General features: G+C 44.0%; 1 protein-coding gene and 1 pseudogene across 1 annotated transcript; one reads left to right on the plus strand and one right to left on the minus strand.

Moving 5' to 3' along the window:
- Window positions 1-9,361: 9,361 nt before the first annotated feature.
- On the plus strand, window positions 9,362-12,148 carry LOC136512600 (protein SULFUR DEFICIENCY-INDUCED 1-like). Its single transcript, XM_066506559.1, has 4 exons — window positions 9,362-9,683; window positions 10,908-11,120; window positions 11,202-11,357; window positions 11,469-12,148. The coding sequence occupies exons 1-4, from the start codon at window positions 9,564-9,566 to the stop codon at window positions 11,871-11,873; spliced, it is 894 nt and encodes a 297-aa protein (XP_066362656.1). The 5' UTR covers window positions 9,362-9,563; the 3' UTR covers window positions 11,874-12,148.
- A 141-nt stretch (window positions 12,149-12,289) lies between these two features.
- LOC136512598 (uncharacterized) lies at window positions 12,290-13,983 on the minus strand (annotated as a pseudogene).
- Between the last annotated feature and the right edge of the window lie 3,070 nt (window positions 13,984-17,053).

A 17,053-nucleotide genomic window follows, 5' to 3' on the forward strand; every position in this document is an offset into this window, starting at 1 on the left:
TATTGTCAAAAGCTTATATGAACCAAGCATGTTGAAAACCTCATCTCTTACACATACTCGAGGTTGTATTGTCATCAATCACAAAAAAGAGAGAGATTGAAAGTATCTAGGCCCCTAGTTAGGTTTTGGTGATTAATGACAATACAAGATTACTATGACTAACGTGTGTTTTGCAGAGGCAATTAAGTTAGGTCATGGTAATGGCAATTGATTGGGCAATCATGGTTGTCATGCCCCTACGATGGAAATTATTTCGGTTTTCAAAGAATGGACGACAAGGTTAATGATGGACTAATTCTAAGTGTTATTTGGTGTTGAAGAGACACTTAGAGTAGTTTAGGACTTTATTTTTTCTTTGGTCGCACTATTAAGGGAGTATGGACAAGTAGCTTGACCTAGGTGAGTCTAGCGGGTTAGGTGTGGTGCACACTTGTCAAATCTAGCACTAGGTAACTCAGGAGTATCCCTAAGATCAATTGGAGCAAACTTTATTCACATATGATTTCCAGTTGGAAGTGAATGGAGGGTCAAATGACTGACCGAACGCAGGTCTAGTTGTGACCGGACGCTGAAGGGTGAGTCCAATCAGTTTATTTGATCAACTGGAGCCGTCTGGTTGCGACCAGACGCTGAGTGAAATGTGACCGGACGCTGGGTGCTAGAGTCCGGTCAACTCCAAAGAGGTTCCAGAGAGAGAGTGTGTCCTGATCGGACGCGTCCGGTCAGTGCTAACCGGACGCTGGTCAGGATCCGGTTACTGACCGGGCGCTGAACAGCGAAGTGACCAGACTCTGGGTGCCAGCGTTCGGTCAACATCAGTAAGGTTCTAGAGAGCAGTTTTCGTGACCGGACACGTCTGGTCAGTGCTGATCGGACATAGGTCAGAGTCCGATCAAAACTTAACGGCTCTGTGGCGGGGATAACTGACCGGAGCGTCCGGTCACCTTGACCGGAGCGTCCGGTCACCCCGCAGAGTGCTGACTGAACCTTCGAACGGTTCGTTTTGAATGAGAGGGTATAGATACTTCCTCTATTCATCCAAGGGAGGTCTCTTGCCCATTTGTTCAGCTGAGAAATTCCCTTAAGAGTGCTAAGGAGAGCAAGAGTCTAGTGAGGTGATTGAGATTTGAGAATCCAAGATTAAGGCCTCATTAGTGCAAGGAGAGTAGCAAGTGTGCATCCACCCTTCTCATTAGGCTTGTTGTGGTTAAGTGAGAGTTCGTGCTTGTTACTCTTGCTGATCGCCATCATCTAGACGGTTTGGTGGTGATTGGGAGTTTGGTGATCATCCGGCAGAGCTTGTGGATGACCCAACTCAAGTTGTGAGCGGTTGTGGGCGATTCACCGCGATGGAGTGTCGAAGAATTAGCCCGTAGAGAGCACTTGATCCTTGCGCGTATCAAGGGAGAGCTACACCCTTGCACGGGTGCTCCAACGAGGACTTGTGGGGAGTGACGACTCTCTGATACCTTGGCAAAACATCGCCGCGTTCCTTCTCCTCTGTTTACTTTAAGCATTTATATTTGAGCAATTCATTTCTTGTCTTTACATTCTTAGAATTGCCATGCTAGAATAGGGTTGGAACATAGAGTGCAAAACTTTTGTACGGTAGAACACTAGGAACATATTCTAGGCACAAGGGGTGAAGTGGGCTAAGCGTAGGGTTTAATTATTGCAAAGAATTTTAGAATTAGCCCAATTCACCCCCCCTATTGGACATCTTGTTCCTTTCAGGTTCGGAATTGACGCTACCCTCTATATATACAGCCCTGTACCCCCTTCCCTAAAGTCATCTTGAAAACCATAATTCGTATCTCTCATTCGAATCAACACACACCAGGAGGATTAGGTCTAGAACTCTCCAATGTAGTAGATTAGTAGCTCGGAAGTGAGGATCGAGTTGGGCTCATGCTCAAGTTTCGGATCTTGGAGGCTCGACAAAGCCTTGTATCTTCACTTCTACATCTTGTAAGACTTATTATCAATTTATCATATTCATATCTACATGGCTATACTTACTTTGAATATATATTTCGCTTAGTTAAATGTTATCATTACTTTTGTGTACGGATTCATATAGCACTTAGACTGCTAGTTTACCGGTTGGGCTAAGTAGCCGAGCCTCGTGTAAGCATGGTGCTTATATGATGCTCTGCCTGTGAGTGCACCTTGTTCCCTAGCCGTGTGGTAGCAGCGGGAGGTGATAGCCATGTCTATCCTTTGTAGTCCACCCTATGTGAGTAGGTTCTTAAATTATAGGACCGTAGTCGCGTCAGTAGAGTTATCTTTTGTGGAGCTCTACCGTCTAAGCGGCATCCTAAAGTGCACAAGAGTAGAGTTAGTCTTAGCTATAGTCGGGTATATATATACTTTGATCATGTAATAAGAATATCATAGGAATCTATCTCACCCTTTGTTCTTCTGAGTTAATTAGTTTACATTATCTTAGTGATCTATCCCCTGAGTATCATTATATATAAATTTCTATCATTACATTTACCCCTTACTCTAGCTATGCTGGTATGTTGACTGATAGATATTCCTTTATTACTCAATAAGTCTTTACTCCATTATTTTTCTGTGGTAAAATAAAAATAACGATACCTGTAATACTCCCGGTAAAATGCTACAATGGTATTATGTGCGCTTGCAGAATCCTTCATATTATATTTGCACTTATAAATACCAACAATGCCATAGAGTGGTGGAAAATTTTGGGACGGCACTCAGCCAACGGTCAACCGTCACGGAAGCAGCAAACGGCGCATACAGATGTAGGCCCACGCTCCTCTCACAAATAGGCAAGCAGCCTGGCTGGCCCTACAGCTGGCTAATCCGGTTGGCCAAAGCAGCAACGTTGCAGGCAACATGCGACAAGGGCAGCTTGCCCTGGGCAGCAAGCAACAGCAAGCCTAAGTGCTAGGCAACTGAGGGCAGGCACGACATGGGAGGCCTGCGGCTAGGGCCTAGTAGGGAGCCTCTCTCCGTGGTCATGCGCATGCACGGTTCCCCACGCGCTGTATGCACCCCGAACTGCACTCCGAGCAAGTGGCCGCACACGCTCTCATGCACTAATCCACAGAAAAAGGATGGGTGCGGCCCCCTAACTGTAACTGAACGCCTTCTCTTTTTTTGTTGGGCGTCACGCGCGCGACGTTGGTCCGTCCATTCGTTGGGACGCCCTCAACCAAGCATTATCGTTTCTTTTATAAGGGAAGCTTTATTAATCTTAGACAACTAATGCTAAGATCACTCCCGGTCCGAGGAGACACACATACGCAGAAAAAAGAAAAGGAAATAGCATGGCATCAGATTTCATGTCAGATGAAGGAGGAAGCTTGCTGACAAGTAAGTAACTAGACCTCACTAATCTTTAACTTCCTCAGCCAAACCCTGGACAATTCCACTCGTGGAAGGTCTGTGGACAACTTAAACCCTAAAATTGAATGGCGCCCCCAGGCAAGTTCAGTTCAGTCCACCATGATCATCAAGGTCAAACTGATCGAGCTAGAAACCTTGCTCGTCGATCTATTCTCTACAATTAGCTTGAGTCTTTAGAATGCAAATTGATCTCAGTCCTTTTTCTTCCACTTTCGCAAATCTTGTATGCGGTATGCACTGGTCTTTGGCTCTTTGCATATTCATACATAAAAGTTCAGGCCTGCAATCGCATGATGTAGTTTCCTCTAGAGGAAAAAAACTCGGTCATGCCAAATGGCGCAAATTTCCCAAGTTGATATGGAAAAAGATTAGCTATCCCTTAAGCAAACTAGTAAGAGCAAGTGCATCGCAAGCGTATACCATCGTTAGCCTCAGTAAAAAGCTAAACTACACGTACGAGTAGAGTGATTGAAGCCACCTTCCCATCGCAAGCTATATTGACACAACTCTCTCTCTCTCTCTCTAAACTTTCAGGTTTACCAGGTGAAAAGCAATTGTTGGGAGCACTTCTTTTCCTCACGTCGCGTTCTTTGACGGTTCCTTATACATTTTGCTAGGTGAGAGACCTATATGATTTCTGCAGGTTACTATCGGACTCTGTGAGGACACTATCTCCTTATCTTTTTTCGTCCGATCCTACATGCCCCGACGAAACCAACATCCAGCATGGAGCGTTGGTGGTGGCCTAACTGCCTAAGTGGGCCTTCTCTGAATTGTTGTATAAACCAAATGGTTGTAAGTAAAGTGTCTCATAAAATGGCTCGATTTAAATTATTGTCTTTTTTTCATCCCTAGCAGGGACCATGATATCACACCCCATGGCCACTATTGGTGAGGACGGAGACACGAGAAAGCAGAAAGCCAGTGAGTTCAAATCTAATAAATTCTTTAATCTTATTAAATATCTCAATTGGATTCTATCGGGTATAACTAGTCCATCAATTCAAGCTCAGGCTAGCAATTATAAGAGGTACTTTAAGGCCTTGTTTAGATACACTCCTATCCACCTCAATTCATATGTATTGGGTGGATTGTAGTGGAAAATAGTTTAAGTTCCACCCCAATCCATTGCAACACACGTGTATTGAGATGAATACGACTACATCCAAACAGCCCCTAAAAGAGACATAAGTATTGTGTTCGTGTATAAATTTAGGCTTCACAAGCATAGTTCATCTTGAGTTAGACACGTCTATGAACCATTTTCTTTAGGAGGCACCGCCAAAATTTTCCAATGGTGCAATGCCTCTTTGGCTCTTTAGCAGGACTGGCAGCGGCCACCGCATGATGCGGCCACGCGAAGGGGTTCGATTAATGGGCGTGAACGCAAGCTCCTTTTTTTTCCCGTCACTAATTCCGAGAGATTTTTCGAAAGAGAGTGAACGCAAGCTCCTTTTTTTTCCCGTCACTAATTCCGAGAGATTTTTCGAAAGAGACCCTGGACTTTCCTTCTTTCACAGCCTTTGGGAGCATAAGGGATATACCATGATGTATCTTCGCCGCAAAGGGCCGGTCAAATACAGCCATCTTTAGCTGCCCGTGTAATCTACTCATTGCGAGCTCGTGTCGTGCATGGATGGAGATGTAGTAGATAGTTCCTTTAAAAAGGCGCGTATATGTGAGTATATCCCTGCTGGCAGATGCATGTGATCCGTCTACAAATCAGGTGTCTTTTCCTTTGCTCTCTACGCACTTCGAGATGATGATGGAGGTTCTTCCAATCTTTTTGTAAAAGAACTGATACGCTGCATATCCGTGTATATACGATACCCTCTGCCCTTTGGGGCTCTGAACCGGCAATTGGTACAGGCATGCCCAACCTGTTCTTTTTTTTTAAAAAAATGTTGATATCAAGCAGAGCAGCATACAAAGTGTTTTTAAATAAAACTTGAAAATTCCTTCGATTCTATCAAAACTATAGCCATCATTTATGTGTCATTAAAAAATATTAGAGATCGTTTCGTTGCCACCGATATAGATTTTTTCTCTAGAATCTCTTCATTGTCATTAATTTAGATTTTTGCCTTTCCTTATGTGCCCACTACCTTTAATTTGATCCACAGTTTGGTAGACATTACTTAATTAGTTTACAGAACTGCGCCCTGTTCGCTTGGCTTATAAGCCATACTTTTTTAGTCAACGAATATTATTTTTCTCTCACAATAAATCAGCCAACAGTATTTTCAGCCGTGGCTTATCAGCCAAGCGAACAGGGCACTTGCTGTTAGACACTGTAAGAAAAGGTAGAATCGATTCCATTGAAGGGAAACCATATATTTTTTAATGGCAAACACATCCAGGGCCTAGCACCGACTGCCAAGATGCGCGTTCTTGGACACTGACATAATGCCCTCATGAACACATGGACACCACAGCACCGCCCGGAACAACCACATTGGAGCCAGCGAGCTTCTCGCCATTGGGGATAATGCCATGAGCGTCCGGGTGGGAGGGCATCCATTGCTTCTTGAGTGGAGGTTGGGTTAGAGCCATCATATCGTCAATGTAGAACATCTTCACTCGAGGATTTTGTTGTAGATGTGTCGGGTTCAAAAACCCGGGGTCCCTCATAGACTGGCTTCCCAGTAAATGCTCGGCCTAGCAGACGACGTTACGAACGACGCGCAACTCCTGGGCTAGCCCAAAAACCTAACAACCTCTCCGACCGGAATGCCTGCCCAAGGAGGAACGGCGCCCGCTTCCGACTTTGGCCCGCCTCTCCAATCGAAAGGCCTAGCCGAGGAGGAACAACGCTCGCTTCCGACTCTGGCCCGCCTCTCTGATCGGAAGGCCTGGCCAAAAAGGAACGACGCTCGCTTCCGACTTCGACCAGCGTCTCAGACCGGGGATGCGCCAAACCTCTGCTTACAGCTCTTCTCCGACTGGCGCAGTCGGAGCCGACTGGGACCAACCGACCGGGGACGCCCGCTCGGTAAGGACCCAGGGAACGGGCAGAGCAAGCACAGCAGGACGCACAAAGTCAACCGCAATACCAAGGACCGTACCCTGTACAGCTGCAAGGCAGTACCGACAGGACATGTCAGAAGGGTGCCCTACAACCTTCCAGGCATGTCAGAACCCAAGCAGTGTTGTGGGCGCCGATATTTGCCCTACATTGTTGTGGGCGCCCTCAAACTCCCATACCAGGCAAACACGATAAAACCTCCCACATGCACCTGACATCAACAGTATTGTGGGCGCCTACAATCGTCTTGTATCCGACGGCATGGGCAACAAGACTTAGTAGCATACGTACTCTCTCTCTCTCTTGTAAGGTCGTCCCCTTCATCTATAAAAGGGGACGCGCTCTCTCCCAATAGGGAAGATCGATCAACTCCAAGAGGATCAGTTCACTCACACACAACAACAAAATCACTAGGTTCAAACCTCGAGCACACGCTCAAACACTCAGCGCACGTAGGAGCTCCCGTCACTCTCGGCCCTTCAGACCAGAGTTCGACCGGACCTCTTGCATCCCCTATCTTACTCTCTCTCGTTTGTAACCCCACAGCAAACTTCGAGCACCTGGGCTCAGGAATAAAATCACCGACCGACTCAAACTAGACGTAGGGCACGTTGCCTGAACCAGTATAAATTCTGTGTCAATGAGTGCTAGGCCACATCCGATCACAACGTACAGCAAAACTATAAATATTTACGTGTTGGTCACTTTCTGCACCGACAAGATGCTTGCCAGCGGAGGGCGTATGCTCAACATGCATAACACTTGTGTAAGACTTGATAAACGCTGGCAAACAACAGAGTTGATGACAAACTCGATGTTTGTCATGGTTGGTGTAGAGCTCACAGGTAAAAGGAAGCATGGAATGCAATGCTTACTCATACTCTAGAGATCGAGAGAAAAGGGCAATGACAAAGTAGCTTGACCAACTAGATCCAAGGTAGATGATAGTTTTAAAAAAAACGAACGTCAAGAGCTTTGCCGCATTTTTTTGAGGAAGCCACTCAAGAGAGTGTCTCATATCTGATATATATCAAGGAAAACAATAGCTTGTACAAAACGACAACTTGACACAAAAAGACCTCTAAAAATAAGAGTACATTGAAGTTCAAAACGGTCATCTTCTTCCTTTGATCATTCATTGCCTGTTGAAGATGGAAGAACGCATTGTTAGACGGGCAAAAAGGAGAAAAAAAAGAGATAGTACCAAGTTAGAGGATAGTATGGATCCTAAGTCTAAAACCACCCAAGACAAGGTTGCCAATTTTTTCTGCTAGACCTTAGTTAAAATCCCAATTACACTCTTTCTCAAGTGATCCCAACAAGTCAAGCCCTTTGTGAACCAACACAATTCAATATCGTCCTTGGACTATCTCCAACAACAACACCTAAAATACAAGACTCATTCAATATTTGGGTGGCGCTACAGTTAAAATGTTCAATACACATTCGACACCATCTCCAACAACAGGACACAAAAAGAGAATTCTTTCTGCAAATGGATTTCCAGGAGAGATGATATTCATATTTGGGTTATGCCTCTTAGACAACCCAAAATGGGTGTCCCGTATAGATACTCTGTTGAAGACTGATTTTGAATTTCCTGCTACCTATTTTGGGTTTGAGTGTCCATATGGGTCACCTATTGAAGACAGTCTAGGATGTTTTTGGTTACGGCCTTCTTTTAAGAGAACTGCTCTGGTATACTTCTTTCTAAAAAAATACATGGATCTCAAAGCGGCAATTAAATAGTTTCTTAATTATTTTCCATCTAGGTCACGCTTCGGCCCGGTTAGTCCGCAACCAGCCCATGCCCAGCGCAAATTCCAGTCCAAACTATTGTTGTTCCATCCGGTTTCATTTTCTCGCGGCCGGCGATGGTACTCTCCACACGGACACCCTCGCTGCTCACGCATGGGAGGAGCAAAGCCGGTGGAGCTCCTGGTCAATCTTGTACGAGAGAGTCAGAGAGACATGGTTGTTTTATTTTCCTGTACAAATATTCAACCAAGCTTGACCTTGTATGAGAGAGACAAAACTAAAAATATACTATTCCCTCTATTCCAAACTATAAGATGTTTCAGATTTTTTTGTAGATACGTAGTTTTAGTTATGCACTTAAATATACATTATATCTAGATGTATAATAAAAACAATGTATCTAGAAAAACTAAAATATCTTTTAATTTGGAATGGAGGGAGTAGAAAATTATATATGTATAGAGAGAAATACAAAAGGACAATTCACACATCATGAATAAAGTTAAGTATAGGTTTGAAATTTTGTATTGCAAACAAATACTAGGAGAATTGCTATAAAATAAATACACAAAAGACTCCTCGAAGGAAAATACTGCCTACGTTCATAAGTAAAGGCCTATTTGAATCTATTAGTACTAAAAAAATTAGAGGCCGTTAGATCCAACTGCTAATCGATGGTTGGACAGTGACTTAAAGGTGCATATGAACTATTGACACATATTAGCAACTCCATACTAGCTAATGGAACTAATAGTTAATTAGCAGATCTTTTTAGATCCACTAGTACTAATTTTAGCTGTTAATATTTAGTGGTAATGGATCCAAACAACCCTAAATGACCCATAATAGCTAATTAAAAGTCAAATTTGATGCCTAAAATATGTTTAATTATAACGAGGTATTAAATTGTAAACAGATAAAATCCACATGGAACACTCCCAGTTAAACTCTGCCGATCAAACAACATGCATTTAGAAAATGCAGCAGATCCGAACACATTTGCGCGTGTTCAGTTGCTGATGTGAGCGGAGTAATTTACCTTCTTGTTCTGTCCATCACCACTCAGGTCAGTTCTCCCCCACGCCATCAACCTCAAGGCGCAGCAAGCACGTCGTTGCACCCGGCCTCGGATCATCACACGTCACCCGCCTGCCTCCGCGGCTCAGCTGGATGGGTGCCATGTCCCCATCCACCCCGTCTCCGGAATCTGGACGCCCTCCCGTCCAGGTTCACTCCACCCCCCTCATCTTCCTTCCTCCCGGTCCCCTCTTCGTTGCCCCCAGATCCCGCAAACCGCGACAAGAAACCGCCTATCAGCGGACGTTGCTCGTTCTCATCGCCCACCTCTCTGCTCCTCTCTCTCGTCTCTCGCCAAGCCGACCCCGGCCCAGCAGCCACCATGGCTTCTTCAAAGAGGAGAGGCGGAGGTGTTGCCGGCGGGGACAAGAAGGATCTATTCCATGTTGTCCACAAGGTGCCCGCCGGTGACAGCCCGTACGTCATAGCCAAGCACCTCCAGGTTACAGTCCTTACTGCTCTTGCCAATTACCCCTGTCTAGATTGGAATAACAATACTGCATCGTCATGGCAGTACCCCTAGCTTTACTGTTAGCTTATGTATATATGACACTGCAAATATATTTGAGGCTTTTACTTGTGTGCCCATTATAAAAGTTAGCAATTACTCACGAGCCATTAAAAAATTGAGTTTTTACATGTGCCACGGCTCTGAACTCTTTTGTCCTCCATGCCACTTCAGATTTGGCTTTAACGGTGTCGAACTGTGGTTATGAAAAGTCGAAAATACCCTCATGTCTAAATATGCAATTAATTTTTTTAGCATCTTAATGATCTCAAATAAAAAAACTCAAAACTAGAAAGTTGTAGATCTCGTCGAGATCTACAATATTTTTATAAAAATTATCTTCATTTGATTCCGTACAAAAATGTGATTTTCTAAGACATTGATAATATCAAATCATTTTTTTTTACAGAATTAAATGAAGATAATTTTTATACAAAAATTATAGATATTGTCGAGATCTACAACTTTATAGTTTTGAGTTTTTTTATTTGAGGTCATTAAGATGCCCAAAAAAATTAATTGCATATTCAGACCTGAGGGTATTTTGGACTTTTCACAACCGCGGTTGAGAACTCAACTTTTTAATGGCTCGTAGATAATTACCAACTTTTATAACGGCACCCATGTAAAAGCCTCAATATATTTTGCATCAAAGCAAGTGCCATATGTTTGTTTCTAGGTGCCTCCTTGAGTACTCAGTGCACTACATGCCGATTCACCTTTGTAGTAGACGCTGTTGTTGCCATAAACCATGTCTTCATAATCACCATATTACAATATCTTAGCGTCTTCGCTTTGTTCGTCAGTAGAAACTTGATATCGTGTATTTGGAAGTTTACGGTTAGATTGCCTTTTTATTCGGTTCTATGCTTTTAGGTACACTGTTTCATTGACCCACCACTCTATTGTACTACTACCATATTGGGCGTCGAGTACATGGTTGTCTGAGATGGGGATTGGGGAGTGGTCTAACGGATAGTATAAGTTAATCACTGGTCCAGTAAATGATGTGATTCATGACTGATTATTAGAATTAAGTACTTAAGCACTTAATCGTGACAGCTTAAATTATGCTTACTGCACAAGATTTTCCTCAATTCCATCTGAAACAGTCTTGATTGCTAATTTGAACGATATTTATTTCATTGCATGAATTAGCTTGTGGAGAAGCAACCGGATATGGCAATTGTGTGGTTCTGGAAGGCAATCAACTCAGGGGACAGGGTGGACAGTGCCCTGAAGGACATGGCCGTGGTGATGAAGCAGCAGGATCGTTCACAGGAGGCAATCGAGGCCATCAGATCCTTCAGGCACCTTTGCTCCAAGCAGGCTCAGGAATCCCTCGACAACCTCCTCATCGATCTCTACAAGGTATGCTTTTTTTGCCACTGCAAATCTTGCACAAGTGCTCAAGAGTTCCTACATTCTAATCTGATTGGTCACATCTTTCAGAAATGCGGGAAAGTTGAGGAACAGATTGAGCTTCTGAAACAGAAGCTGAAGATGATATACCTTGGTGAGGCCTTCGATGGGAAGGCGACAAAGAAAGCACGATCCCATGGCAAGAAGTTTCAGGTCTCAATCCAACAAGAGACGTCTCGCATTCTGGTACCATTTGTGCTCCCTGGTTACCCATACTGATAATTTATTTGCATGTCGATCAAGTTTTCAGTTGCATGTCGAACAAGAAACTGAATTTTTTTCCTGTTTATGTCAAAGGGCAATCTTGGCTGGGCTTACGTGCAGCAGAACAACTTCGAAGCCGCTGAATTGGTGTACCGCAAGGCACAAACTATTGAGCCTGATGCCAACAGGGCGTGCAACCTTGGGCTGTGCCTGATTAAGCAGGGTAGGCATGAGGAGGCACGGCAAGCACTCGAGGATGTTCGACTACGTAGAATCTATGGATCAGAAGATGAAAAGGTGGTCGCCCGTGCTGAGCAGCTTCTCCGCGAACTAAACCCATTGAAGTGTGTTTCATCGCCATTCGAAGTTGGCCTCGGTGTCCATGAAGAGATCATGGGTAAACTAGACCTTGTGATGAATGAATGGACGCCATTCAGGTCAAGGAGGCTGCCTGTATTTGAGGAGATAGCAACTTTCCGGGACCAAATGGCTTGTTGATGCATTATTCTGCATGGTTTTATCTTGTCAGTGTCACCCTTGTAGAAGTTTTTGTTCATATACTGGGTGCGGGGGATGGGGATGTGACAGTGAGAAATAGATATCAGTAGATATCATATAGCTGGGGTGACGCAAAGCGTTCCCTCTAGGATAGTGTGGTTTTGGTTCATGTTGTATCATTTAATGGTTCAGATTTCCTCAAACAGTGGACAAATGTTCGTGCATGTCCTGAACTTGTACAGGATACAGTTGGCTGTTGTGAACTGATCGCTTCTGATCTTGGCTTGTTCAAATGAAGATTGAAACGGCTCGGCTTCAAGCATCGTTAACTACGATTTCAGCTGAGGCAAAGCCAAATCTGACAACAAAGACAGACTAAAATCACTGCATCAGAAATAAAGTATATCAACTCACAAGAGATGTATTAACTAAAAGAATCTCCACGGTCATTCCTGAACACAATTCAGCACACCTTCCTGACAACCTTTGTCCATCTGCTAGTCTGTTTCAAGCTAACTACAAGTTCAGTGTCCAGAACTAGAGGACGAAGCCAAAATGAGCTTCCTGAACCCCCGAGGCGATTGAAATTTCAGAGCATTAACAAGAAAGTTCAGTTTCCGTTATGCACTGCTCTAGACTTCTACAGTCTATACACTAGAACAAAAATGTTCAGTTCTTGCCAAACTGACAAATTACTCTCCATCCTTGTCAAAGGTACCACCAGGTCACGTCCCTATGGCCACTGAAGATCATTTGCCGCTGCAGTTACAGGTGATGCACAACATTAGCATAAATGCATGGAATATATTCAGGAGAGCCATGAGCTCCAGTAGTGGTAATAGTAGCACCTCTAGATGGCACCGGGACCAGGACAAATTCCATCTCGTCGTTGCCGGGCGGCAGGTCCAGGACGACGGGGAACAGCCTCGGCGCGGCGCCGCTGCTCCTGCGGCAGATGACGAAGTCCTTGTGCTTGGTCTCCTCTTGCAGCCTCCGGCTCGGTGCTGAGAGGCTCTGCTCGTCGAACGTGAAGTACCTCCAGGTCCCCTCGTCGAAGTCGTCCACGGCGCCATCCTCCCTGGCCGTGTTGTGGAAGATGGTGCGCCGCGCCGGCATGTGCAGAGGCTCCTCGATTGATGGCGGCTCCTCGACCTTGGTTTTGGATTCCTGGGAAAAAAAATCATAACGAATTTCTTCTTAGCATTGGATACGAATTGATCAAAACCACAAAGCTCATATAACATGACCAGCAAATGAACCAATTCAGCAGAACGCTCTCGTTCAGAACAGAACTACCAAGAACAAGCTTCGATTATCCAAATACCAATCAAGTTAGCGTTCTTTTTTTACCTCCAATTAACTAATTGCGCGAACAAGCTGGCAATTATGCTAGAATGAATCTTAGCGAGTCAACAAGAGGTGTTCATTCTCTAAGAAATCAACCGACGGGAACACGCTTGGAAAAGTGCAAGAACCGGAAGCATCAGATATGGAAAGAACGAAGCAAGGAAACAAATCAGGGTCACGCTTCTGTTCGGATACCTTGGCGGAGTAGAACCTGACGAAGGAGCTGGACGCGGTGTCCGACGTCGCCTCGGTCGCCTGCATCCGAGCGTCGCAGGATTGGGAGCGGCAGGGCGGCGGGCGCGCCGCCTGCTCCGCGGGGACGGCCTCGGCCACCCACGCGCTCTTCTCCGGGCCGACCTCGAAGTCGAGGGTGACGGCGTTGTTCCGCGGCGTATCCCCGAAGCTGGCGCGGAGGAGTCGGCCGAGTGGCCCGGACGCACCCGGCGCCGCCGCGCTCCGCGTCCTCCCGCCGCGGCGTCCAGAGGAAGGCGCTGTCGTTGGGGGTGGACGGCACGCCCTGGACGACCCTACAGCGGGGCGTTGCGGCGTCGAGCGCCGCGGCGGGGTCCGCGGCGCCTAGGTAGAGCCCGCGCTGGCCCTGCAGCCGGACGTACTCGTCACCGGCGGGCTCCACGGCCCAAACGGTGCCGCGGGAGTTGCGGCGGTAGCCGTGGGAGACGGCCTCCGCGTCGTCGGCGGCGCAGAGGTATGCGCCGAGGTGACTCTTCAGCCGCACGTTGCGCGCGTTCGCAAACAACTCCATTGCGGCGTCTGCGTTCGCGCGGTGGACTGATCAGGAATCCAAGAACGGTGTGGCGTTTCTTGATTTGGTGAGCTAAGGGAAGGGGAACGCGGAGGAGGTTCTTGTTTAGGCGGGAGGTAGCAAAGCGGTTGGGGTTTTTGGTCGAGAGGCCAACGGGCCTTTTTTTTTATCACTGGGCCAACGGGCCTTGGTCGTTGGACATATATACGGTCGATGGCTAGGATTTTTTTTTTAAAAAAAATCCTGATCCACCACCTCTATAATCGTGTTAAAATGGCATCAATAGAATGTAGAAAATACAAGATTAATAAAAAAATACGCTATTATGATGACTAATGATTTAGATCTACTAGAAAAATATAGGATTAGTTAGAAAATTAGATTTTATGTTGGCCTAGGTCTAGATTGAAAAATAATTATACCACGTATAATCTGTATTTAAATAATTTTCTTCATGCATGTGGTGTTTTGAATTAAATAGTGTTCTATCTGTATATAATCACGATCAATACATGTGTTCAAATCATAATCAAGTAATATTGTCATAGAAATTACAATATACTTGTGTTTATAAATACACAACTTGAAACACTTCTCATGCTTCAATATACCCATATTCAAGAAAGATAAAAAAGCAATGAGGCCAATAAAGTTCAAACAAAAGTTACAATAACAAACCATCAAACCACGATTGGAACCATAATTTTGTGGTAATTATATTAGTTCATATACTCCTTATTTTAAAATTAACTAGGATCATGCCCGTGTTGTAACGGAAAAAATAATCTCATGATAATTTGAATCTGCACGTGTACTTTTCGTGATGATGTTTGCAAAGTCAAGATGCTTGTCATCAGGCGACACTCCGCACACAGTGGCGGGGCACACATGTAAAACTTTTCTCCCATGCGATTGAGGCTTCTTTTTTAGACAACTTTCAAGTGAATTCCATCGTCACATATTACGAGCCCAAAAAATACTCATTCTGGCCCCAGTCCAATGCCTGTTTGATTGCACAAATCCTGCAAATTGTAAATTGCATATCAAAAATTCATAGTGCACGCAAAATTTTTTCCATATAATTCCTCATGAAGATGTGATGTACTCCCTCTATTTCTTTTATCTGTCGTTCTCAGTTCCCGAGAAGTTAAACATACTTAACTTTGACTAGATTTATAAAATAAAATATTGATATTTATAGTAACTAATTAGTATTATTAGATAGATCGTTGGATCTATTTTCATAATAAATTTATTCGCAGATAAAAATATTATTAATATTTTCTATAAACTTAGTCAAAATTGACTGCCATGACGACACTTAAATAGGGATGAGGGAGTACAACAATATCATCAACAATAATAAAAGTCATCCAATGTATGGAGATGTCTTCGCACTATGTATATTATGAAATTCATCTTTAAGAGCATGCTAAAGCATTCTCCAGTGATGAGTGACGAGGACATCATTGATGCCTGATTCCTGAATAAATTTAAAGCGTGTTGAATAAAAGAGATTGAGCCGTGGCAATGCATGACTATAAATTGACAAAACAAATCTCTTTGTATTTATAGAGCAGATACACAGCAGTGCAACACGTAGGTCTCGAGTCCCCATGAAGCGGCAAGCTTGGATGCAAAGGGGCAGCCCAATTGTTGATAGCGTGTTCATGGAGCCATTCACTCCCTTTACCCACAATTATACATTCTTCTAGGAACAAAATTATTAGAGACCTGTTGAGACAATTTACAATAACATGTTATTGTTGTGATATCATGCAGTGTACGAGCTAGAATGGTAAATTTACTATGCATCAGTAAGTAAATACTACTTCGAAAAAGACATGCTAAAGAAACCTAGACAAATTTCCTGATGAAACATGGCTTGTAGCACAGAATTTGTCATGGTATCTTGGCTCTATTATCAAAATTAAAAGTAGCTTCAGCACAAAAAAAAATAGTAAACATTGAAATCGGAGATTAAACTTCCATGCACATCTATTATTCAACTTCCTTGGTCAATTAGTTCAACATCATAGTTACAGCATTCAAGCTAAGAGATAAAAAATAGAACATCTAAGGGCCCCTTTAGTACGCAAGAATTTCGCGGGATTTGTACAAGATTTTCATAGGAATCAGTTGATTTTTATAGGAAAAACGTAGAAAACAGGAAAGTTTTCTTTGGTCCAAAGGAAGCCTAAAAGATTTATGGGAAGAAGAGAAAGGGAAAAAGGTGCCAAATCCTCCACCTCCTTGCCACCGACGGGCTGCTCAGGGTTTCGGTGCCATAAATAAATTGATTTAGAGTCATAAATATGAATATCATTCTATACAAATTGGTTTAGCGTCATACGAATACCATTCACTATAAATTTGGTTAAACGTAAACCACTTAAATAGCACATAGGGCTTGCTTGGTTGGCTACCTAAAGTTGCTATGCCAAAGATTTGATAAAAAAAAGTTGCCAAAAACTAATGCAATTTTTTTGCCATTGATTTGGATGCTAATTGTGAGATGTTGGTAAGTTTTAATAGCAAACTAAATGGCTGTGAAAATTTTAGTTTGCCTAAATTTGTTTTGCTAATTAAAATTTGGCTATGAACCAATCAGGCTCATAGGTCCTGTTTGGATGGCTGAAAAAACGGCTGATGCTGATTTGTTGTGAAAAAAAAATACTGTTATTTCGCTAAAACAGTATGATTGATAGGTTCAAGCGAGCAGGGCCTAACCTACAGGTGCATTTATTTTTTGACAGGGAGCATCAAACATGCCGTAAATTATTTTTTTCGTGTCAGCATAGTGTGATTCTAGCCCATTCTATTCAGATTCCAGCTGCCCAACCCACTCGCACCCGAACCCACTCGCACCTTTCGAAATCAAACCCTTGGAAAGACGAAAATTCTCACTTCCGCCCCCGAAACCATGTGCGGATGCGGCCATCGGGCCATGCCAGATGCCTGTATCGCCACACTGGCACACCGCTCGTTTCATTGCGTTCGGTGGTAAAAAAAAAGTAATTCCATACTACTTCAAGGGGGCATCTGCAAACGCCCCTCTGCGTCCTCGGCT

The sequence above is a fragment of the Miscanthus floridulus genome, chromosome 16 (genome assembly GCF_019320115.1).
Source record: "Miscanthus floridulus cultivar M001 chromosome 16, ASM1932011v1, whole genome shotgun sequence".
Taxonomy (NCBI): Eukaryota; Viridiplantae; Streptophyta; class Magnoliopsida; order Poales; family Poaceae; genus Miscanthus; species Miscanthus floridulus.